At 37.7% G+C, this 26,554-nt stretch overlaps 1 protein-coding gene across 4 annotated transcripts in view; it reads right to left on the bottom strand.

The window, feature by feature from the left end:
- Positions 1-26,554, bottom strand: part of LOC150103677 (ras GTPase-activating protein raskol-like) — a 770,313-nt gene that overhangs the window by 274,453 nt on the left and 469,306 nt on the right. For all 4 annotated transcript variants that reach the window (XM_090396487.1, XM_090396486.1, XM_090396489.1 and 1 more), the window contains one exon: positions 8,047-8,122. In XM_090396487.1, coding sequence (XP_090252613.1) covers positions 8,047-8,122 — 76 coding nt within the window. The remainder of the gene's footprint in view (positions 1-8,046; positions 8,123-26,554) is intronic.

The following is a 26,554-nucleotide window of genomic DNA, read 5'->3' on the forward strand; positions in this document are numbered from 1 at the left end:
CTTTTGATTTGTAGCCAGTAAAAAAAAAAGAATGATTATGGAATGATGACATTGACTGGAGAAAGTGGTATAAGAACAATTGCTATAGAGGATATTGTTGAGATATTTAATGAGCAATTCATAATGGTTTTTCATTTTTGTGAATGTGACATCATAGAGAGCATAAGAGCAGTCAATGTTGGAGAGACTGACTGTAAATGAGCAAGAACTATATGGGTAATTGAGCAAACTTGATGTTAATAAAGCTGTGGGATTTTATCATGTATTTTGAAGCAATGTGCCAGGGAGTTGGCATCTGCCTTGACATATTTTTTTTAATATGAGTCTTGTACTTGGTCAAGTTCCAAAGGAGTAGAAGGAAGGTAAGATCATGTTGCTTCATAAGCAAAGTCGCAGAACTCAAGCATCAAATAATAATAATATCATTATTATTATTAGCAGGAGTCATGATTTGGATTCATGACTCCCTTTCAAAACAGTTAAAACATTATAAATTATGGAATGAAAGAATAATAGAAGCTAGAATAAAAATAGATAGAGGCTATTTAACAATAATTGATTTATATGCCCCAGAAGAAGGAAGAGAACAGGATAATATTGATTTTTATAATCAGCTACAAAACATATATAATAAAATAAATAAAAATGATTATGTAATTTTAGCAGGAGACTTAAATGCAAGAATTGGAAACACAAAAATTAATAATAATATAGGAATACATGGAGAACATACTCTAAACAGGAATGGTAAAAAACTGATTGACTTTGTAGTTTATTATTATTATTATTATTATTATTATTATTATTACCACCCCAAGATCTCATGGAGTCAAAGACTCATCTGGGAGGCCCTTTTATCACACATGCAGCTCATCATACCGTGTTTTAAACACATTCAAACTCTTTGCAGACACCACATTCTCAGGCAAGGCATTCCGATCATTCACAACTCAGCACGAAATAAACATGCCTCTCACACCCTCTTTATACAGTTTCCAGGGATGACCTCTGTTCTCCCCTGATCTCCCACTATTCTCTGTAAAACTTCTCCAGCATTGATCCTATAACAACCCCTTACCAACTTGTAGGTCTCTATCATATCTCCCCTCTTCCTCCTGTCCACCAGACTCTGCAAATTACATCTTCTCAATCTTTCCTCATACTAATATCCTCATACTCGACATTCCATTATAATAACTTAAAATAATGAATTCCTTCTATAAACATAAAGACATACATAAATATACTTGGGCAGCAAGAGGATGGAAATCAATATTAGATTACTTTATATTAAATGAAAAGACATCAAAATTTTCACTAGATGTTAGAGTTCACAGAGGATATGAAACAAGCAGTGACCACTTTCTTGTTAAAATAAAATTAAGATTACCACTTAAATGGCTACAAGTAACAAGAACAGAATGAAAAATTTAAACATTTTTTTATAAAACTAGACTATTGAATGACACAAATGTACAATGGCTATATGAACAAAGAATTAAACAATATCTATATAGAATAAAACAAAATGAAGAAATAGAAATAGAATGGCTTAATATAAAAAAGATACTAAATGCAGCATAAAATGAAAGCTTAGAAAAGACCAAAAAATTCAATAAAAGAAAAAAACTGAAGATCTGGGATGATACAATCAAAGAAATAATCAAAAAGAAAAAAGAAGCCTATCACAAATGGTTAAGCAGTAAAAGATTAGAAGATGAAACAGAATATAAAAGAATAAGAGCCAGCTAAAAGAGAAGTCAGAAAAAGACATAGAGAATGATGGAACAAATTTCTTTCTAATTTAGAACATAATTTATATAAAATAATACCCAATGTATATAAGATTTTGAAACACTTAAATGCAGATACCAAAGAAAACATAAAATTAAACACCGAATTGAAATTAGAAGAATTTCTAAATTACTACACAGAATTGTGGACAGACAAATATTTTAAAAAAGACAACTGGCAAACAATTAATGAAAATGAAAAGGAAATTACTAAAGAAGAATTAGAAATCAGCCTGAATGAAACCAGAAACGGAAAATCACCTGGAGAAGATAAGCTAGGTTCAGAACTATATAAATACGCAGGAACAAGATTCAAAGAAAGAATCTTATTATTTTTAAACAAAATTTATTCAACTGGTATCCCCCCCCCCCCCCAATAGAATGGAAAAAAGCAATTGTGATTCCTATCTTTAAAAAAAAAGGTAATATACTAAATTCCTGTTACAAAATATATAGCAGAATCTTAAATAGCAAACTAATGAAATATTCCGAAAACTTTATTTTAGAAGTACAGAATGGTTTTAGAAAAGGACGATCATGTATAGACCCGGCCTTTTGCCTAAAATTAATAATAGAGAAAAGAAGAGAATACAATATAGAAACACATATTGCATTTATTGACTTTGAAAAAGCATTTGACAAAGTTAAAAGAAACAAATTATTTAACATATTAAAAGAAAGACAAATACCAAATAATATCCTAAAAGCTATCACAAGTATATATGAAAATAATCAAATACAAATAAAATTAAATCACGAGCTATCATATACGAGAGATAAACCAAGGGATCCGACATGGATGTCCCCTCTCAGCAACTCTTTTTAATATTTCTTAAATGAAATAATAGTAAAATGGAATAAAAATTTACATCAAGGAATTAAACTTTCTCCTACAGTAACCTTAAACACTCTTCTTTTGCTAACGACCAAATAACAATTACAAATTCTGAAGATAACTTACAGAAAGCTATTTTAGATCTAAATGAGATAGCCAAAGATTATAGTATGATAATATCAACATAAAAATCAAAAACTATGGCCTTTAAAGGACAAGATCCAACAAGAACTAAAATAGTAATAGATAACAAGATCTTAGAACAGGTGAATTCATTTAACTACCTAGGATGCATATGAAAATGAAAAAGATATAAAGTTAAAAATCAAAATATTTAAAAATGACACATGTAATTAACTCAATATTTAAACCAAATCTAGTTAAAAACAAACCAGACTAAAAGTATACAATACATTAGTCCTACCAGTCTTAATGTATGGAAGCGAAATCTGGACAATAAAGCAAAAAGACAAACAAAGATTAACAACAGCAGAAACGAAGTTTGTGAGAAAAACTGCAAAATATACCCTATTTGATCACAAAAGAAATGAAGAAATTATGAAAGAATTAAACTAAGAACCAGTAATAGAAAAAATTAAAAAATATAAACATAAATGGATGGAACATATTCAAAGAATGAAAACAGAAAGACTACCAAAACAAGCCTTAAAGTACAAGCAATTAGGAAAAAGAAAACCAGGATGTCCTCTCAAATGATTGAACAATGACTTCTAAGGGTGGAATAGACCATATGCATGATGATGATTACAAAATACCTCCAGGGGGGTCCAAAGACTCATTGAGGGAGGGCACTTATTCTACACCTCTCCGTCTCCACCAACTGCAACTACCTTCAAACACCACCACCATCTACCGCTGACAACCGCCACTAGCATTTTCACAGACAATCACAAGCATCCATACCCATGGCAGGATTTGAACCTGCAGCCTTTTGGCTTTAGAGAGAATATGCTAACCACTCGGCCAACCGGGCTGGCCTACATTCCTATCTGTGTGTCAGTTGTTGTGGTTAAAATGTTGAAGAGGCTTGGGAGAACCAGGATCGAGAATTGGGTAGACAACAATTTTTGATGGACAGCATGGATTTGGAAACAATTGGAAGCATACCTTGCAAACGAGCAAGCAGGATTTAGGAAGGATAGAACTACAATTCAACAGATTTTGACAATGAGGTTAATAGCAAAGAAAGCCAGGAGAAAAAACAAAAACATATATACTTGCTTTGTTGATTTTCAGAAAGCACTTGACAGTATTGACCAGAAAGTGACATTAGCAGTTCTGGAATCCTATGGAATTGATAAAAAACTAATAGCTATATTAAAAGATGTTTATCAGAATGCAGTTGCAGCAGTTAGAATAGGTGATGATTTGGGGAAATGGTTTAAAACAAGCAGAGGTACTAGACAGGGAAACGCAATATCACCAAGCATTTTCATCGCACATTTAGAATGAGCAATGGATAAAATGAAAGAAGATGCCAAAGGAATATCTGTACATGGAATGAGAATTTACAATCTGAGATTTGCAGATGACATTGTTATTATTGAAGAAGACGAAAGAGAACTACAAAAAACACAAACTATTAAATGAGGAAGGGAAGAGATTTGGACTTGTTATGAACTTTGAAAAAACAAAGACAATGGTATTTGGTGAGAAGAACATGAAACAAAAGATACAAGTGGATGGAACTGATATTGAAAATGTAGAATAATTCACATATTTGGGAAGTAAACTGACTTATGACTTGGACTGTAAAAAAGAAATAAAGATCAGGATTGCAAAGGGAAGAACAAATCTGAAGGCCATGGATAACATCTGGAAAAGTAAAGTGATCAGTCTGCAAACAAAACTAAGAGTATTGGAAACATGCATCTTCAGCGGTGTACTGTACAGATCTGAAACTTGGGTAATGAATAAGGAATCAAGAGAAAGAATTTTGGCATTTGAAAGAACTTGTTACAGGAAGATTCTAAGAATGGGATGGGTACAGAAAATCACCAATGAAGAGCTCTATCAGAAGATACAACCAAAACAGAATCTAATGCAGAAGATTATAAAATGGAAGCTGCAATTATTTGAACACATCTGTAGAATGAGTGGGGACCGGAAGATAAAGACATTTATGTTTGGAATTTTGGATGGTTTAAACAGAAGAGGTAGACCATACAGAGAATGGATAGATGATATAAAAGACTGGTGTGGAATGGGCGTACAAAAACTGCGACACTGTGCACTGGACAAAGAAAGGTGGAAGAAGATAGTGTAACAGGCATCAGACATCAACGGGCAGTAAGTCCATGGTTCGTGATGATGATGATGATGGATTTGTTAAAGGGAGGTCATATTTTAGTAATCTACTTACTTATTACAATAAGGTGATGGCTTCATTGGACAAAGGAGATTAATCACAGTAATATATACTTAGATTTGGAAAGGCTTTTGATAGATTACCACATAATGAGTTAGTAGTCAAACTAGAGTGGATGGGGTTGGATATCACACTAAATGCATTGGATTGGAAATTGGATATGTGATAGTTATTAGCAAGTTGTGTATAGTGGAGCAATATTCCTGAAGAGGAAAGTCACTAGTGTTGTGACTCAGGGGGTCTATTTTAGAGCTATTGCTGTTAAACCTGTATGTTAATGATTTGGGGGGAGATTTATATTCAGTTGTTTGCAGATGATGCAAAGTTGGGACGAACTATTTTGAGTAGAGCAGATGTTCTGGCCTTGCAGGAAGACTAGAATAGATTGAGCGAATTGGCATAGGAGTAGGGAAAATGTAAGGTTTTTGAAATTTGGAAAACAAAGATGGTAGCAGAATTTACTCTATGTGGAGATATATTATTGGAGGTGGAGGAAATAAGAGATCTTGGGGTGATAGTGGATATCTAAAATTCAGAGGACATGTTGCCAAAAATTGGGATGACAACATAAAAAATTATGGAAATGATGCAGAGGATGCTGACTTATAGAAGTAAGGAGATTCTTGTTCCATTGTATAAGACCTTGATTAGGCCACAACTGTGCACAGATTTGGTGACATGATTTGCAAAAGGATGAAGAGATGTTGGAAAGGGTCCAAAGGCAACTGACTAAGGTGTTTCTGATCTCTGTAATGCTGAATATGAGGAAAGGTTGAGAAGGTGCAATTTACAAAGTGTACTGGATAGGAGGAAGAGGGTTTATATATGATAGAGATGTATAAGTTGGTAAGGGGGTTGTTATAGAATCAATGTCGAAGAGGTTTTTCATAAAATGGTAGGAAATTGGGGGGGGGGGGGACAAGAGGTCATCCCTGGAAGCTGTAATAAGGAGGGAAGGAGGGTGTGAGCAAGAGTGAGAAGTAGGGTTTTGAATGCAGAGCTGTGAATGATTGGAATGCCTTGCCTGAGAGAGTGGTGTCTGCAGAGAATTTGAATGTGTTTAAGGCAAGGTACGATGAGTTGTGTGTATGGCAAATGGACCTTCTAGGAATGTTTGACTCCATGGGGGGTCTTAGGCAGGGGCGGCTCATGCATAGGCACTGCAGAATTACAGCACCCCCCATTTTTCTCGATATATAAATATATTTATTAAATTATTTATATTTGCTTGTAATATTTAATTTTATCATCAACAATCCTGTACAATTCTCTTATTTTGTATAAAATATAATAAAAATCCATCTTGTAGCACTTAAGAGGGTGAAGGACGCTAGCAGCACTGTGTTCATCACAGTGTCATATTGCTAGTATTTGCTACGTGTGCAAGCATATGCATGTCATAGTGAGATGCAAGCTATTAGCATAATGCAGTACTGTCCATCATGAAGTTCCACTGTTGTTTATATGCAGTTTGCACCAGTAGTAGAGTGTTCGTAGTGCTTATCGGGTTTACTCCATCTCTTTAAATATTTCAACGTTACAATTATTATTATTATTATTCAGGCCTCACGGAGTCAAAAGATTCTCGTGGGAGGTCCTTTCTAAGAAACACAAGTCTATCAAGACTCATCGAGGGAGGTCCCTCCTAGGAAACACAAAGTCTATCGTACCACTCCTTAAATGCATTGACCGTTCTAGCTCTCACCACTCCATCAGGCAATGCATTCCATGGTTCAACCCCCCCTTCATGCAAAGAAACCACTCCTCACCCTCTTTCTCACAGTTTCCTTTCATAACTTCCAGATATGGTCCCTTGTCATGACTCCTTCCCGCTGTTCAACCAAGTGAAAGAATTCCATAGTGTCAACCCTGTAACCACCTCTCAACAGTTTAAAAGTCTCAATCATAATACCCCCTCCTTCTCTCCACCAAACTCTGCAGTCCACACTTCCTAAGCCGATCCTCATAACTAACATTGTACAGTCCCGACACCATCTTTGTTATCCGCCTTTGTACCCTTCCACAGTTAATTTATCCCTTTCAAATCCTGAGGACCAGATCTGAGAACAATAGTCTAAGTGTGATCTGATCAGAGTCTTATACAACGGAATGATAACCATTTTATCTCTGAAGGTCAGTGTCCTTCTCATTATTGCAGCAATCCTCTGCATTATCTTCACTACCTTTGCAATATGTCCCCTACATTTCAGGTTTCTATCAATCATCAAACCCAGATCTCTTGTCTCTCCTACTTTCGGCAGTTTAACTCCTCCCATAGAGAGTATGCAGCGTCTCATCGATTAAAGACATAACATTTGTTATAGTTTTTATTTTAGAACATTACTGGGGTTATGATAATGGATTTTATTTTTAAGTAATTTTGAATTATATTTGAACTAAACTGTATAATTTTATCGATAATAAACAATATTTTTTCGTGAAACAAAACAAGAAGAATATATTTTATTTTTAAGTAATTTTGAATTATACCAAGTTGTATAATTTTATCGATAATAAACAATATTTTTTCATGTTTAATTTTTTTTTTTCATTTTTACCGTAATTTTGATATTTTATCCAAACATGTGTATACACCGCACTTACAGTGTGTATGTATATTTCTAAAGTTGCTGCACCCCCCCACGATTTCAATCCACAAGCCACTGATCTTAGGATAATAATAATAATTATTATTATTATTATTATTAGCAGTAGTAGTAGTAGTACTACTACTACTACTGCTAATACAAAATTACTTTTATCCTAAAGTAGCAACACTTTCAAAGAAAGATCATTGTCAATACAATATGTTTCTTCTTAGAAACACTTTTTTTGTCCCAGCTCTTCATGGTCATAAATAAGATAAAATTTATACAATAGAAAAAAAAATAAGAGAAAATTCATAAAATTGAGTGTCATAAAGTGAAGTTTAATGTATGTGTCTTTATTTCTTGTTTCTTAATTAACAAAATTTTTACATTCCTAGAAAAAAAAAAAATCCTATTTGGCTACCTATTTTTTCGTCTCACCTGGTAAAATTTGCAAGTGTCTGAAGGCTTTTTGCTATAAGTGTTAGGTTACGAGCTGCTCTTTCTTGAGGATATTCTAAAATAACAGATATAAAATATGTAATGAGATTTATACTATCTTAATTGCATTATTGACATAGAGTACATAACTGATTAGTATTTATAATAACTGCTTGCAATATAGATAAAATAAGATGACTGCTGTGAATATGAAGTTATTTTTGGTGGTTAACATCAAATGTCACTTGCAAAATTATCTCTGGAAATTTCTTTATAGAAAATGTAAAATTACCAGACTTGTCTGTAATCAGCAGGCTTATCTTTGGAGGTCGATGCATTAAACATAGTACTCATCAAATGCTTTAATCTCATTTAGTGTTTCAGCATTCACAATACTCATTACTGTCATTCTCCCTCCTTTTTTACACACCTTTGAGGAATGGTTCTTATTCTGGTCATGTTTTCTCCACTCTATCAAAAATATCACTTCTGCATTAATCTAGTACAAATAGTTCACCAATTCATATTCTTCTATCTTCTATCCACCATGCTCTGTAGATGACATCCCTCAATCAGTCATACTCAGCACTCTCTCCAAAGACTCTATTTTATTCAACCATCTTTGGACTCTATGCAAAATCTCTTCATCTCTTCAAAAACTAGATGATTAACTCTACCATTAGTCCAAATGTAGCCTGATCAAGGCCTCATTGGCATCAACAATTCTTGTGAAATGAATCTCAAAATCTCAGGTCCTTGTCTACCATCACACACACACACCACATAGATCTTACATCTTCTTCACCTCTTTCACAATATCTCACTATATGAGTACATTGCATCCTACTGTTGTCTTTTCCAAACCTCACAAAAGCGAGCTGACATATGGGTACATGAGTGCCCATTGTTAGTCTATTTATTCAAAATCTTTTGGTAGAGACATATATGTCTCCTTAACTTCTGATAGCTCTTCCACAGCTTCATCTACACCATTTGCAAATAACTGCATAATAAGCATCCATAGATGCTTATTAACAGTAATGGTATGATAATGCATATCCCATTTTAAGTCTCCCATTATCATACTATTACTGTTAATAAGCATCTATGGATGCCAGTATTCATTCAGCCTTCTATGCCTCCATAAAGGCTAAGTGAACAGTGTGTCCAGTTTCCAACTTGAAGGTTATGCATTTGAATCCCTTTGGCATGGATGTTTTTGAATATACATTTATTATTATTAAAGCGTTATCTCCATGGAGACAGGAGACTCATTGCAGAAGATCCATTATTCACAACAATACCTATCATACCTCTCCTTGAACGCATTCATTGACAAAGCACTCACAACCAGGCAAGCCCATTTTGGCCATTCACCACTCTCGAAGCAAAAAAATTAGTCCTAACACCCTTGCTAACCACACCCTTACACAATTACCAGATTCAACACTCTCAAACCCCAGGACACCTCTCTAACATGTTGTTTCAGGTAATTATTCCTTAGTAACTGTATAAATTCTACTTCCACTTCAATCTTGCTATACTCCCCCTTTCCTCCCTCCAATCTATGTCCCCATAGTTAAAATATCCCATAATAATTGTTCAGCCTGTACTCATTGTACTAATCTTCGATACATGGTATCTACATCTTCCTGTGGACCACTAGTCTTTAGCAGTAACCAATAATATATTTTGTCTGATTGGACTCTATCTCACATGAGCATCAAATGAACCATCTCCCCCCATAATGGCATAGCTAGGGGGTATTGAAGGGGGCAGTCTGCCCCAGACGGCACTTTGAGTTTGAGAAATCTTGCTATACTGTCTATAGAAACTCATCACTCAGTTGCTATAGAAACAGCAACTGAGTGATGAAATAGACTTTGACAATGTCATCGACGATTTTGCTAACAGAAAAGCAAGAAAAATAACATTTTAGAATGTTGGAATTAAAGTTTTACTTCAAAAATAAACATAGAGTTTTAATTTATTTCCCTATGTGTCATTTTGACATTTTGTAATATTATTGGTGTGTATTGAGACGGGTGGCAAACTCAGGAACCTCCCCAGGCAGCAAAAGCTCTAGCTACACCACTGCTCCCCCAGTTTAACTTCTAATTTTGTTGGTTGTAATTCTTCAGCTATCATCAGCAACACCCCACCACCTATCCTATTCCCTCTATCCTACCTCAAAATACAATACCTTTTACAATCCATCCCTGTAACTATATTATTTTCTGTCAACCAGGACTCACTAATGCCTATAATTTTTGGCCAAGTCAAGCTGACCAATGCTAAAAACTCCTTCCACTTATTTCTGATACTTCTGGCATTTGTGTACATGAATTTCAACATCCACTTGTACCCACATTTACCCTTGTGTAATGTCATTACCAACCCATTAAAACTGGAAACCTATGAAATTACATTCAGCATTGCATGATCATTTCTTTACGCATGCTCATTTATTACAGGGGTTAGGCCAGACGTGCTTGATTGCATCCCATTAATATTTCTAGTTTCCCTGATTTTGCACTTCCACACTCTCACTAAACAATACTTTATCCAAATATCTAATTCCAAAACCATTTAAATGTAGTCCATCAGGTCACATAATAATAATATATTATTATTATTATTATGTGACTCCTTCATGGATTCCAAGGACTCATTGCAAGAGGACACTCTATTTCACTCTGCTACACACATCTCACCATCTCCTCTATTACTTAATTCTCGAACTACACATGACACTACCATCAATACCATCTACTGCCCATCACCACCACCAACAGTATTTTTTGTCTTTAAATTGCATGTCTGATGGACAATTTGCCTGTGTGTGTGTGTGTAGGGGAAAAAACCTGCTACATCCATATGAGATTGGCTAATTCACCATCAATTGAAAAAGTCCAGGCCTTTTCCAGTTGAATAGCACAATGTATCGTCATTCTTCCAATTGCGCTACAGAGGCAATTATTTATATATATATATATATATATATATATATATTATATGTCTGCGCAGTTAGCCTAGTGGTTATGCACTTCACAACCATATGCCTGGGGAAGGAGTATCCTAGGTTCGATTCCCATCGGTGATGTGAGGAGCTCAAGGATCTTTTTCAGCCATAGCCGCGTGGACAGCAGGGTTTTTCCCCCAGCAAAGCAGGCAAACTGGCCTTGTGAACACACGCTTCGACAGACATGGGATACTATTGGGAATAAGGAGCAACCAATCTATTCCACGGAATTATTGGTTATGGAAGTTTACGTGGTAAAATGTGTGGGCCTGCACGAAAGCATAACATATGATGACGATATATATATATATATATATAATTATATAAAGGCTGGAGACCATTCAGACAAGCATGTAGAAATGCAAAATGGAAATTACAAGGAGAGATAAGAAAGGGAATAGATGGATAAGAGAAAGGACCAGAGTGGAAGATATGATTAAAAAGACATGGAGGAAAACTGTTTAGCTGGTGGAGGGATGAAATCAGGAAACAGGCTATGAGAAAGTTATCCTAATTATGCAGGAAAGAGCATATACATCACTTTCTGGAGAGCATATATTATAACTGGAATGTATTTAACAGTGGCGCTAGCGTCGCCGTAGCACGTGGCGGTGAATTTGAGCTGTGCAGAAGAAAGTGATTTTTAATCGGTGAATAGTCCGTTTTTTTCCCGTTTTTATACGTTTTTGAGTGCTGAATTGTTTCTCTGAATACGAGTGTACTTCAGTGGTTGTTTTTCGGAAGTTAGTTGCTGTCGCGATATAATATATGTTGGTACCGTCAGAATCGAACGCGTAACGGTGGAAGACAAAACGAAGCTAAGTTACTTTGTATTTAGTTATATTTCATTTTATTTAATTATATTAGTACTTAAATGTTCTGATGTTTGTACTTTTTTCCCCTCTTATTTATTAATTGAATAATTATTAAGGATTACGCTACTCGGCAGTAAGGAATGATGGTGGATTCAGCAGCAGTCGCAAGTGACGTAACGCCAAGTCCTCCGCCATTTAAGAACTCGATTATTAGCAATATCATAAGGGACTTTGTGGCATGCAGTACTTGCGGCATGTATGCTTCTAAGGAATTACATATGTGGTTTGTTAAAGAGAGTGGAGAGCGTATGTGCGCAAAATGCAGGCAGTTGGAGGAAATAACTACATTAGATATATCGATATCCGACTTTGTTGCTCCAGGAACGGAGAATGAATGTAGGAAGACGAGTAGTATGATAGGAGAGAATGAGAAAATAATGGTTGATAGTGTGGAAGGTGTGAGTGACTGTGGAAGTTTAGGAGATGGTTTTGTTTGGGAGAGTGAATTTAGATTAAGAGTGACTGACCTGCAGCGGGAGATAGATGAGTTGAAAGAGGAGGTGGAATGTCTAGTGAATGAGAGCAGAAGTATGAAAGATAAGATTAGGAGAATGGAAGAGATGAATGCAAGGCGAATCAGAGTAGGAGAGAGAGAGAATTTAAGGAGTATGAGTGAGAGGTATGGGGGTGCTAGAAGAGGAGAGATTGGAAACAGTAGAAGAGAAGGAATGAGAGAGAGGTATGGGAATGCTAGCAGACGAGAGGATGAAAACAGTAGGAGAGACGGAATGAGAGAGAGATATGGAAGTGCTAGAAGAGGAGAGAATGGAAACGGTAGGAGAGATGGAATGAGAGAGAGGTATGGGAATGCTAGAAGACGAGCGGATGGAAACAGTAGTAGGAGAGACAGAATGAGAGAGGGATATGGAAGTGCTAGAAGTGGAGAAAATGGAAACAGTAGGAGAGAGGGAATGAGAGAGATGTATGGGAGTGCTAGAAGAGGAGAGAATGGAAACAGTAGAAGAGAGAGGTATGGGAATGAAAGAAGAGGAGAGAATGGAAACAATAGGAGCGATGGAATGGTAAGAGGTATAATGTATGGTGACTCAATGATCCGTGGTGTTCAGGATAGGATGCGTGAGGAGTGTTTGCCAGGAGGAACAATAGAAAGGGTGGCTATGGCAATTAAGAGAAGTGAAAGGGTGGATGAGATGATTGTGATGGTAGGAACGAATGACTTGAGTGGTAATGTAAGTCGGGCAGCGAGAGATATGAGATTTTTGCTTGAGACTGTACGGAAGAAGACAGAGAGAGGAAAAATAGTGTGCGTGTTGCCTAGGTATGATAATGATGAGCTGAGCAGAAGAGCGGTGATATTGAATGGCATAATAGCGAGAATGTGTGACAAGAGAGGACTGGTATATGTGGATGCTTGGAGTGCGTTTGAGGAAAGAGAGGAGTTGTTTGCGAGAGACCGTTTGCATTTGAATGAGGAAGGACGTAGGCATCTGGAGAGATTGCTGTTCTGAACGAGTCAGTGTGTCCCAGGGAGGATGATAGCAGGGGTGGCCTCTTGTGGGAATGGATACTTGGGAGAAGGGAGACAATGTCAGGTAAGACTGAGCCCAGTGGAGTCTAGAAGGGATAATGCTGGGTATAGAAACAATGGCATTTATATGCTGTATACTAATGCCAGGAGTATCCGGAATAAGGGAGAGGAATTGGTGGCGCAGATAGCATCAGCCTGGCCAAAAATTATTGCGATCACTGAGACGTGGTTGACAGAAGGGGATATAAAAACAGAAATAGAAGTCACTGGGTATAGCATTTTTCGCCAGGATAGGAGGGGAAAGCGTGGTGGTGGGGTGCTGCTTATGATAAGTGATGACCTATGTCCTCTAAGAGTGGAGAATTTGGAAGGTAGTGAGACAAATGATTTTGAGAGCGTATGGTGTGAGGTAGAGGTAGGCAAGACAGGATATTTAGTGGGGTGTTGCTACAGACCCAGGAGCACAGAGGATGGGGACCAGGAGATGTTTAGACAGCTAAGTTTGGCAAGTGCAAGAAGAATGATTGTTATGGGAGATTTTAACTTCAGTAGTATAAATTGGAGAGAGGAAGATGCATGTAACAATAGGGGAATGGAATTTCTAGAATTCTTGAGGGACAAATGTCTTAGGCAACATGTAACAGAGGGAACAAGAGGTTCAAAAATTTTGGATTTGGTTATAGCATCAGAAGAGTTGATAATAACTGAGTTGACGTCTCTCCCACCAGTTGGAGAGAGTGACCATATGGTTTTGACTTGGAAAATGAATAGACATGCAGGAGTATCAAAGAGACGGGAACTTATGTGGAATTATAAGGCAGGTGATTATAATAGTCTTAGACGTCAACTTCGGGAAGTTTCATGGAGGGAGGAATTGGAAGGCCGGGATATCACCAGTGCGTGGGAAATTGTGAAAGAATATTTGTTATCAGCAATGGTAAGTTGTATACCACGAGTGAAGAAGAGGGCGCAATTTGGAGTAAAGTGGATGACAAACAATATTAAACAGGAATTGCATGCGAAAAAGAGGCTATGGAAGAGATATAAGGAGATAGGTGAAGAGATGCATGAGGAATATAAGACACAGGCCAGAAGAGTGACTCGTGTGGTAAGGAAAGCGAACTGGAATATGAGAGGAGATTGGCCCTAAGATCCAAAGAAAATCCTAGGGAATTTTTTAGCTATGTGGCCAGTAGGAGGAGAAATGACTGTGGAAGAATGATATTGTGGGATAAAAATGGGAATAGAGTGACTGATGCAGAGGACATAGTGGAATTGTTCAATGAACACTTTATTGGAGTATTTCATCCTAGAAGAGTCAGTTTTAATGCTAGAGGGATAGGACTGGTACGAGGTCTGGAGGTACAGGAGGAGAGTGTGTTTCAGATACTGAGTACTCTGGATGTCAGTAAAGCTGTGGGACTGGATGGTATTTCGCCACGAGTTTTGAGAGAATGTTCTAGGGAATTGACAATACCTTTAACGTGGCTTTTCAATGAAAGTCTGGCTTTGGCAAAGGTGCCCAGGGAATGGAAGGAAGGTAAGATAGTGCCATTGCATAAGGGTGGTAACAGACTGGAAGTGTCTAATTATAGGCCAGTCTGTGTGTCATCAGTAGTTGTTAAGATCTTGGAGAAAGTAGTGAGGGACCGTGTACAGCATTGGGCAGATGAGGGTAATGTTATCTGTGAGAATCAACATGGATTTGTGAAAGGACGCTCTTGTTTTAGCAATATGCTAGCCTTTTATAATAAAGTTACAAGAGCATTAGATGAGGGAAAGGCATATACTGCAATTTTCTTAGACTTGGCGAAGGCATTTGACAGGGTGCCACATGATAAGCTGATATTTAAGTTGCAGCACATGGGTCTGGATGTCAGATTGGTCAACTGGATTCAGGATTGGCTGTCTGATAGGTATCAGAGAGTTGTGTATGGTGGAGCAGTTTCCAGGAGGCAGAGGGTTACAAGTGGGGTCCCACAGGGCTCAGTACTAGGACCTATATTGTTTAACCTTTATATCAATGACATAGCCAGTGGATTGCAGGGGGATATTCAGTTGTTTGCGGATGATGCGAAGCTTGGAAGGATTATTAGTAATAGTGCAGATGTGGTAGCCCTGCAAGAGGATTTAAATAAGCTAGATAGATGGGCAAATGAATGGGGGTCTCAGTTTAATGCAGCAAAATGTAAGGTCTTGAGGTTTGGGAAACATCGATGGGATGCTGCATACTCTATGGGAGGAATTATACTGGAGGAAGTAGGGGAGACAAGAGATCTGGGGTTGATGATTGATAGAAACCTGAAGTTTAGGGGACATATTGCAAAGGTGGTGAAGGTAACACAGAGGATTGCTGCTATTATGAGAAGGACACTGACCTGCAGAGATAAGAGGGTTATCATTCCGTTGTATAAGTCTCTGATCAGACCACACTTGGACTATTGTTCTCAGATTTGGTCCCCAGGATTTGAAGGGGATAAATTAACCGTGGAAAGGATACAAAGACGGATGACAAAGATGGTTTCAGGACTGTACAAGGATAGTTATGAGGATTGGCTGAGAGAATGTGGACTGCAGAGTTTGGTGGATAGAAGAAGGAGAGGTGATATGATTGAGACTTTTAAACTGTTGAGAGGTGGTTACAGGGTTGACACTGGGGAGTTCTTTCGCTTGGTTGATCAGCAGGAAGGAGTGATGACAAGAGGCCATCCCTGGAAGTTACAAAAGGAAACTGTGAGCAGGAGGGTAAGGAGTGGTTTCTTTGTGTGGAGGGTGGTTGAGCCGTGGAATGCATTGCCTGATGGAGTGGTGGGAGCGAGAACGGTCAGTGGGTTTAAGGAGTGGTATGATAAACTTTGTGTTTCTCAGGGGGGGACTTCCCCTCGATGAGTCTTGACAGACTTTATGTCTTAGAAAGGACCTCCCTCGATGAGTCTTTTGACTCCTTGGAGGCCTGAATAATAATAATAATAATAATAATAATAATAATAATAATAATAAATTACTTCTGACATGCTTAGGTCTTTACTTGAACTATCATTAAAAAAGGCCTAGTCACAAATGTATTTGAAAATACTGGATTATCAAAAGAAAGTGTTTTAGGTGTGATTTCAGTTGCTAATCAGATAAACTTTTCAAAGTCTTTTTCAGCTCCTTTTTTAACAGTTTGATTTTAGGAGCAAGCAGACTTTCCTTTCCCCCTCCTTTCTGAAAACTTGGATTTTTAATCTTAAAACAATCCACTGTAGAATTCACACTAATTCAGACAATAATAATAAACCATATGAGGTTTAGAAGAACAAGGTAAGAGTTGTGTGCCATATTTTTGCAACTGAATATGTATACTTAGGCTTGGGTGTTGTTCATTATTCACAGAGTCGGTCAGAAAGTTTCTGATGCCCCTAGGCAAAGAACATTTTGGCGCCCCTATACATTGTCTCTCTATATATATTTTGTCATACTCACACAAGCACACGTACACCTATACATGTGGATATTTATAAAAATAATATCATTATGAACATTAAAAAAATTTATTAATCAAAACCAATACATTTGTATACATATATGATTACTCCTAATATCTGTATAGCAAGAAAATTATTACATCTTAAATACAAAATTATGAAAAATTAATCTTTCAGGCTTTTGCTTTGGCAAAGTTTTGAATTAATTTCTATATTGATTGTAGATGCTTCATGCTCTATAAATATTTTTGCAAGACTAATGAATGATTCTTGAGCCATCGTAGAGCGAGTGCAAGTTTTTGTAAGTTTTAATTTCGAGAAACTATTTTTTTCTGAACTTGCTACCCGATACTGGCAATGTCGAAAAACTTCTCAGAGCAATAAACACATTTGGAACACTATTTTCTACATTGTTTTTGCATATGTATGATTTACAGGACATCTAATGAGGAAGTATTTTCTGGAATTCACCTTGCTATTATATGTAACTCACTACATAAATCTGTTCTGTCAATATCTCTAGAATTATCATGTATTAAATAATTTTCATATCAAACATTTTTTTAAGCAGTTCTGCTGAAGTAATTTTTTGAAATTCATATACAGGGTGTTCGGGATAAATTTGACAGTTTCGTAAGGAAAAAGAAAATCTTCTTTGTATCTATTAAATTTAATGAATTGACAAAAAACATTACAGGCAGAGTTAATTACAATACTATCAACAAGATTTACTCAAAATAACCACCATTAGCATCGATCACAGCTTCAATCCTGCTTCGGAACCTCGAACAAGCTGATGCTACAGTCTCCCTGGGAAGGGCGGCAAAAACTGTTTTAATTTTATCCATTAACTGGGCTTTTGTATTACTGGAAGTGCGATTGGTGTCTTTTTCAACTGCGCCCCATACAAAATAATCCATGGGGTTAAGGTCTGGGGAGTTTGGAAACCAAACATTTGGACTGGTGAAGTCGTAGAAATTTTCAGACAACCATTTTTGACTTTTCCCAGAGGTGTGGCAAGGGGCCGAATCCTGCTGCCATACATACGGCCTACCATTGGCTACCCTTGTTATCCAGGGCTTGACTACAGTTAGCAACTCCACGAACAAAGCCCGAATTCCAATGCCAGGGTTCTTCAACACCTGTTCCTGCAGATTTGCGAGGAATTCTGCTGTACGAACGCAATCAGATCGCCTGCTAGGGATCTTTCTTCTTGCTACATCCTCGTAGTCACCATTGCAAGTCTCTAGTTCATGCCTGATTGTTTTTACTGTATTCAGGGAGCATTGGGCAGCAGTCGTAATATCCTTATTTTGATGGCCGGCATGAATCATCATGATACAAGTTATTCTCTTCCATGATTCAGGTGGGTTCCAGCTATCCATCCTTTCTGACATCTTGTATATGAATGAAGAAGGGTCCAAACTTTTAAATGAAGAGAAGTGTGTGTTAATACATGTAACTTACGGAAAAATATAATTAATTATAAATATGTCAAATTTATCCCGAACACCCTGTATATTTAAAATAAAATCAAACTTTTCGTTAATTGTAGACATGTGCTTCAATTTTTCATCAACATATGCAATTGTGGTATCAATAATTGAAAAATAAAAATCTACCTTAAATTTTTGTTTAAAATCAGTTATGAATTCCTCCTCTGCTTCATACACAAATTGTTTCTTTTTTTTTTCAAAGTCTAACTGTTTCTTGTTAAAAATTAGGTGTTACACCTAAGACCTCGGCTATTTTTTCCACATCTGTTAACATCTTTTCAAATTCATCCTCATTTCGGATTTTCATTAAGAACTTCTTTGTGTCATTAATACAATTTATGGCATCATTTATATCAAGGCTTGTATTCTGAAGTTGTTTACTTGTAAACAACTTCTCCTACTGTTTCCAGAATACAAGTTCTGGAAACAGTAGAAGAGAGAGGTATGGGAATGAAAAAAGAGGAGAAAATGGAAACAATAGGAGTATAATGTATGGGGAATCAATGATCCGTGGTGTTCAAGATAGGATGCGTGAGGAGTGTTTGCCAGGAGGAACGATAGAAAGTGTGGCTTTGGCAGTTAAGAGAGGTGAAAGGGTGGATGAGATGATTGTGATGGTGAGAACAAATGACTTGAGTGGTGGGGTAAATAGGGCAGCGAGAGATATGAGATTCTTGCTGGAGGTGGTACAAAAGAAGACACAGAGAGGAAAGATAGTGTGTGTATTGCCTAGGTATGATAATGAAGAGCTGAGCAGAAGAGCAGTAATATTGAATGACATAATAGCGAGAATGTGTGGCAAGAGAGGACTGGAATATGTAAATGCTTGGAGTGCATTTGAGGATAGAGAGAAATTGTATGCGAGAGACTGCTTACATTTGAATGAGGAAGGATGTAGGCATCTGGAGAGATTGCAGTTCTGAACAACTCAGTGTGTCCCAGGGAGGATGGTAGCAGGGGTGACCTATTGTGGCAATGGGTACTTGGGAGAAGGGGGACGACATCAGCTAACACTGAGATCAGTGGAGTCAAGAGGGGATAATGCTGGGTATAGAAACAATTGCATTTACAGGGTGTTCGGGATAAATTTGACAGTTTCGTAAGGAAAAAGAAAATCTTCTTTGTATCTATTAAATTTAATGAATTGACAAAAAAACATTACAGGCAGAGTTAATTACAATACTATCAACAAGATTTACTCAAAATAACCACCATTAGCATCGATCACAGCTTCAATTCTGCTTCGGAACCTCGAACAAGCTGATGCTACAGTCTCCCTGGGAAGGGCCGCAAAAACTGTTTTAATTTTATCCATTAACTGGGCTTTTGTATTACTGGAAGTGCGATTGGTGTCTTTTTCAACTGCGCCCCATACAAAATAATCCATGGGGTTAAGGTCTGGGGAGTTTGGAGGCCAAACATTTGGACTGGTGAAGTCGTAGAAATTTTCAGACAACCATTTTTGACTTTTCCCAGAGGTGTGGCAAGGGGCCGAATCCTGCTGCCATACATATGGCCTACCATTGGCTACCCTTGTTATCCAGGGCTTGACTACAGTTAGCAACTCCACGAACAAAGCCCGAATTCCAATGCCAGGGTTCTTCAACACCTGTTCCTGCAGATTTGCGAGGAATTCTGCTGTACGAACGCAATCAGATCGTCTGCTAGGGATCTTTCTTCTTGCTACATCCTCGTAGTCACCATTGCAAGTCTCTAGTTCATGCCTGATTGTTTTTACTGTATTCAGGGAGCATTGGGCAGCAGTCGTAATATCCTTATTTTGATGGCGGGCAGGAATCATCATGATACAAGTTATTCTCTTCCATGATTCAGGTGGGTTCCAGCTATCCATCCTTTCTGACATCTTGTATATGAATGAAGAAGGGTCCAAACTTTTAAATGAAGAGAAGTGTGTGTTAATACATGTAACTTACGGAAAAATATAATTAATTATAAATATGTCAAATTTATCCCGAACACCCTGTATATGCTTTATATTAATTCCAGGAGTATCCGGAATAAGGGAGAGGATTTGGTGATGCAGATAGCAACAGCCTGGCCAAAAATTATTGGGATCATTGAGACGTGGTTGACAGAAGAGGATAATAATGGGAATAGAAGTCGCTGGGTACAGCATTTATCAGCAGGATAGGAAAGGAAAGCATGGTGGTGGAGTACTGCTTTAGATAAGTGACGACCTATGTCCTCTAAGAGTGGAGACTTTGGAAGGCAGTGGCACTAATGATTTGGAAAGCATATGGTATGAGGTAGATGTGGGCAATACAGGATATTTAGTGGGGTGTTGCTACAGACCCAGGAGCACAGAGGATGGGGACCAGGAGATGTTGAGACAGCTAAGTTTGGCAAGTGCAAGAAGAATGACTGTTATGGGAGATTTTAACTACAGTAGTATAAATTGGAGCGAGGAAGATGCATGTAGCAATAGGGGGAATGGAATTTCTAGAATTCTTGAGGGACAAATGTCTTAGGCAACATGTAACAGAGGGAACAAGAGGTTCAAGAGTTTTGGATTTGGTTATAGCATCAGAAGAGTTGATAATAACTGAGATGACATCTCTCGCACCAGTTGGAGAGAGTGACTATGTGATTTTGACTTGGAAAATGAATAGACATGCAGGAGTATCAAAGAGACGAGAACGTATGTGGAATTATAAGGCAGGTGATTATAATAGTCTAAGATGTCAACTAGGAGAAGTTTCATGGAGGAAAGAATTGGAAGGCCGGAATATTATTAGTGCATGGGAAATTATGAAAGAATATTTGTTAGCAGCAATGGTAAGTTGTATACCATGAGTGAACAAGAGGACACAATTTGGAGTAAAGTGGATGACAAACAATATTAAACAGGAATTGCATACGAAAAAGAGGCTATGGAAGAGATATAAGGAGACAGGTAAAGAGTAGATGCATGAAGAATATAAGACACAGACCAGAAGAGTGACTAGTGTGATAAGGAAAATGAAAGTGGAATATGAGAGGAGATTGGCCCTAAGATCCAAAGAAAATTCTAGGGAATTTTTTAGCTATGTGGCCAGTAGGAGGAGAAATGACTGTGGAAGAATGATATTGTGGGATAACAATGGGAATAGAGTGACTGATGCAGATGACATAGTGGAATTGTTCAATGAACACTTTATTGGAGTATTTCATCTTGTAAGAGTCAGTTTTAATGCTAGAGGGACAGGGCAGGTTTGAGGTTTAGAGGTACAGGAGGAGAGTGTGTTTCAAATACTGAGTACTCTGGATGTCAGTAAAGCTGTGGGATTGGATGGTATTTCACCATGAGTTTTGAGAGAATGTGCTAGGGAACTGACAGTGCCTTTGACCTGTCTTTTCAATGAAAATCTGGCTGCGGTAAAGTTGCCCATGGAATAGAAGAAAGGTAAGATAGTGCCATTGCATAAGGGTGGAAGCAGACTGTAAGTGTCTAATTATAGCCCAGATTCTGTGTCATCAGTAGTTTGTAAGATCGTGGAGAAAGTAGCAACGGACCATATATAGGGTATTTGGCAGATGAGGGTAATGTTATCTGTGGGAGTTAACATGAATTTGTGAAGGGGAGCTCCTGTTTTAGCAATATGCTAGCCTTTTATGATAAAGTTACAAGAGCATTAGATGAGGGAATGGCATATAGTACTATATTCTTAGACTTAGCGAAGGAATTTCACAGGGTGCCACATGATAACCAGATATTTAAGTTACAGCGCATGGGTCTGGATGTCAGATTTTTCAACTGGATTCAGGATTGGCTGTCCGATAGGTATCAGAGAGTTGTGTATGGTGGAGCAGTTTCAAGGAGGCAGAGGGTTACAGGTGGGGTCCCACAGGGCTCAGTACTAGGACCTATATTGTCTAACCTTTATATCAGTGACATTGTCAGTGGATTGCAAGGGGATATTTAGTTTGTTGTTCGCAAATGATGCGAAGCTGGGAAGGATTATTAGTAATATTGCAGATGCGGCAGCCTTGCAAGAGGATTTGAATAAGCTAGATAGATGGGCAGATGATTGGGGTTATCAGTTTGATACAGCAAAATGCAAGGTCTTAAGGGTTTGGCAACATCGATGGGACACTGCATACTCTATGGAAGAGTAATACTAGATGAAGTAGGGGAGACAAGAGATCTGGGTTTGAAGATGGATAGAAACCTGAAATTTAGGGGACATATTGCAAAGTTGGTGAATGTAACACAGAGGATTGCTGCAATAATGAGAAGGACGCTGACCTGCAGAGATAAGACAGTTATCATTCCGTTGCATAAGACCCTGATCAAACTACATTAGGACTATTGGTCTCAGATTTAGTCCCCAGGATTTGAAGGGGATAAATTAACTGTGGAAATGGTACAAAGGCAGATAACATAGATGGTTTCAGGACTGTACAATGATAGTTATGAGGATCGGCTGAGGGAATGTGGACTGCAGAGTTTGGTGGATAGAAGAAGGAGTGGCAATATGATTGAGACTTTTAAACTGTTGAGAGGTGGTTGACACTGGGGAATTCTTTTGCTTAGTTGAACAGCGGGAAGGAGTGATGACAAGAAGCCATCCCTGGAAGTTACGAAAGGAAACTCTGAGCAAGAGGGTGAGGAATGGTTTCTTTGCATGGAGGGTAGTTAAACCATGGAATGCATTGCCTGATAGAGTGGTGAGAGTGAGAATGGTCAATGAATTTAAGCAGTGGTATTATATACTTTGTGTTTCCTAGGAGGGGACCTCCCCTCGATGAGTCTTGATAGACTTTGTGTGTCTTAGGAAGGACCTCCCACGATGAGTCTTGTGACTTCATGGAGGCCTGAATAATAATAATAAGAAGAAGAAGAAGAAGAAGAAGAATAAAGTTTATTTCAAAAAGTATATTATACCACATTACAAAGGATGCGATAAATTTGAACTTCCTTAAAGTTTTAAGAACACTACTTAATTCTAATTTCATGGTATTTCCACTTAATCCACATAAACTATCATCTTGAGATATTTCTTGCAGTGCTTCGCAAACATCACGTGCACACTGTATGCCGCTCTCATAAATATCGTCTTCACTGAGCTTTAAACTCGGAAATTTTACTGATTTTTGTAATGTTTAAATGATACAAAATGAATAGACAGGTATTACTTACAGAAATACTGTTCTATGGAGACATTGGCTATTTTGGCCACAAATGTTCTTCAGCCACTAAAAATGTTAGATACACAAGTACATTTATTATATAAACTATTAGCCATCAGACTCAACTGACACCTATGAAAAAGCTTGACCAAACTAATCTGAAATCAGCAGAAGAATGCCGGAGTGGGGATGATGAGAAATTATTATTATTATTATTATTATTAAACAAGACCTCATGGAGTCAAAGACTCATCTAGGAGGTCCTTTTATCTCACACACATCTCATCCTACCGGGTCTTAAACACATTCAAACTCCTTGCAGACACCACACTCTCAGGCAAGGCATTCCAATCATTCACAACTCTGCACGAAAAAAACCTGCCTACTCTCCCCTCTTTATACAGTTTCCAGGGATGACCTCTGGTTCTCCCCTGATCTCCCACTATTCTCTGTAGAACTTCTCCACCATTGATCCTATAACAACCCCTTACCAACTTGTAGGTCTCTATCATATCTCCCCTCTTCCTTCTCTCCACTAGACCCTGCAAATTACATCTTTTCAATCTTTCCTCATAATCGACATTCCAGAGGTCAGAACTACCTTAGTCAGTCGCCTTTGGACCCTTTCCAACATCTCTTCATCCTTCTGAAAACCAGGTGACCAAATCTGGGCACAATAGTCCATGTGTGGCCTAATCAAAGCCTTATACAATGGAACAAGAATCTCCCTACTTCTACACGTTAGTGTCCTCCTCATCATTCCCAGAAGTCTTTGTGTTGTCTTCACAATTTTGGCGATGTGTCCCCTAAATTTTAGATCCTTATCCACTATCACTCCCAGATCTCTTATTTCCTCTACTTCCAACAGTATATTCTCACCAAGCATAAATTCTGCATCCCATCTTTGTTTTCCAAATTTTAAAACCTTACATTTTGCAACATTGAACTCTCATCCCCATTTCCTTGCCCAATCACTCAATTTATTCAAGTCTTCTTGCAAGGCCACAACATCTTCACTACTCTTTATGGTTCGTCCCAACTTTGCATCATCTGCAAACAACTGAATATCTCCATCCAAATCTTCGCCAATATCATTAATATACAAATTAAATAGTAATGGCCCTAAAACAGATCCCTGAGGCACTCCACTAGTGACTTTCCTAAATAAAGGAAGTGAAGAGAAAAACCAAATCAGAGGTCTCATTTCATGAATACTACCAATCAGAATTCCTGCCACTGCAATTCTATGAAAATTCCCATGGCATTCTTATACTGATTTAGAATAAACTGAACTGAATTAACAGGATGATTCTGTGAGAAAATGAATGACATAATCACCAACTGCTCAGACCTCAGAGAGCTTGAAAAAGCAGGGCTTAACCCATTAACATACAAAGATGTCTGTGACAAGGCTATTGTTTATTGCACCAAAATTGATTTTGACGTATCTCAGACGTTACGAAGTTCGCGTCAATTTCAAATGAATTTAGAGCCGATTTTAAAAATAATTTATATGTCAAAGGGTTAATCTAAAAATCAACAGAATGAAGTCTATAGGGAATGAAGATAAGAAGTGAGAACAGTCAGTTAGTCACGACCACTGATTGTTAGTCTGAGCGATACCCCGGAACTTCCCCGCTCATCATGGGACAGATTATTATTATTATTATCTAGGCCTCCATGGAGTCAAAAGACTCATTGTGGGAAGTCCTTCCTAAGAAACACAAAGTCTATCAAGACTCATTGAGGGGAGGTCCCCCCCTAAGAAACGCAAAGTCTACTTTTACCACTCCTTAAACTCATTGACCATTCTCGCTCTCACCACTCCATCAGGCAATTCATTCCATGGTTCAACCACCCTCCATGTAAAGAAACCACTCCTCACCCTCTTGCTCACAGTTTCCTTTCATAACTTCCAGGGATGGCCTCTTGTCGTCACTCCTTCCCGCTGTTCAACTAAGCGAAAGAACTCCCCAGTGTCAACCTTGTAACCACCTTTTAACAGTTTAAAAGTCTCAATCATATTACTTCTCTTTCTTCTATCCACCAAACTCTGCAGTCCACATTCCCTCAGCCAATCTTCATAACTAACATTGTACAGTACTGAAGCCATCTTTGTTATCTGCCTTTGTTCTCTTTCCACAGTTAATTTATCTCCTTCAAATACTGGGGACCAAATCTGAGAACAACAGTCTAAGTGTGGTCTGATCAGGGTCTTATACAACAGAATGATAACTCTTTTATTTCTGCAGGTCAGTGTCCTTCTCATTATTGCAGCAATCCTCTGTGTTACCTTGCTATATATCTTGCTAAAGCAAGAGTGCCAATTCACAAATCCATGTTGACTCTCACAGATAATATTACCCTCATCTGCCCAATGTTGTATATGGTCCCTCACTACTTTCTCCAAGATCTCAGAAGGAGGAAAAATCTCTGCACTTGAGGTTAAGTATACAAACAGCAGGGGAATGGAAGAAATAGAGAAAGGCAAATATAATGTAGGATCATCAGCGAGCACCAGGACAGCTTGACTTATTTCAGTTTTTTTATTATTAATCAAGGTTTTACTAATTTTTTTCTAAGGTTGTAATTTTTCCCCGAACGATGTAGCAAAATCTGGCACCCTGAAGTCTTAGCACCCCTAGGCGATTGCCTAGGTTTGCCTAATGATAAATTCGGCCCTGCTTATTCATAATAAAGCTATAAATACATCATAACTAATTAATAAATAATTATATCTAAACTGCTAACACATTTTATTCTCTTATAGGCAAAGCCATTTTAGCCCTACCTAACTATTGGAGACTGAGGGAGCAGTTCAGTCTCCACCATTAACCAATTAGTGATAAATGGCCCAAGTCTTTCACTCATTAATGGCATCCACTGAAGAGATGGATGAAAGTGCTGCTATTTTGTGGGCACTAATCCTAACACATAATAACTAATATTTAAGGAATTGACAGCGTATACTGGAAATATAGATTAAATAAACTTTAATATACACTTTCCGATATTTCGGCGAACGTCAC

This window comes from Typopeltis vanoorti, chromosome 8 (assembly GCF_054136105.1).
Source record: "Typopeltis vanoorti isolate ZY-2024b chromosome 8, IOZ_Tvanoo_1.0, whole genome shotgun sequence".
In the NCBI taxonomy this organism is placed as follows: Eukaryota; Metazoa; Arthropoda; class Arachnida; order Uropygi; family Thelyphonidae; genus Typopeltis; species Typopeltis vanoorti.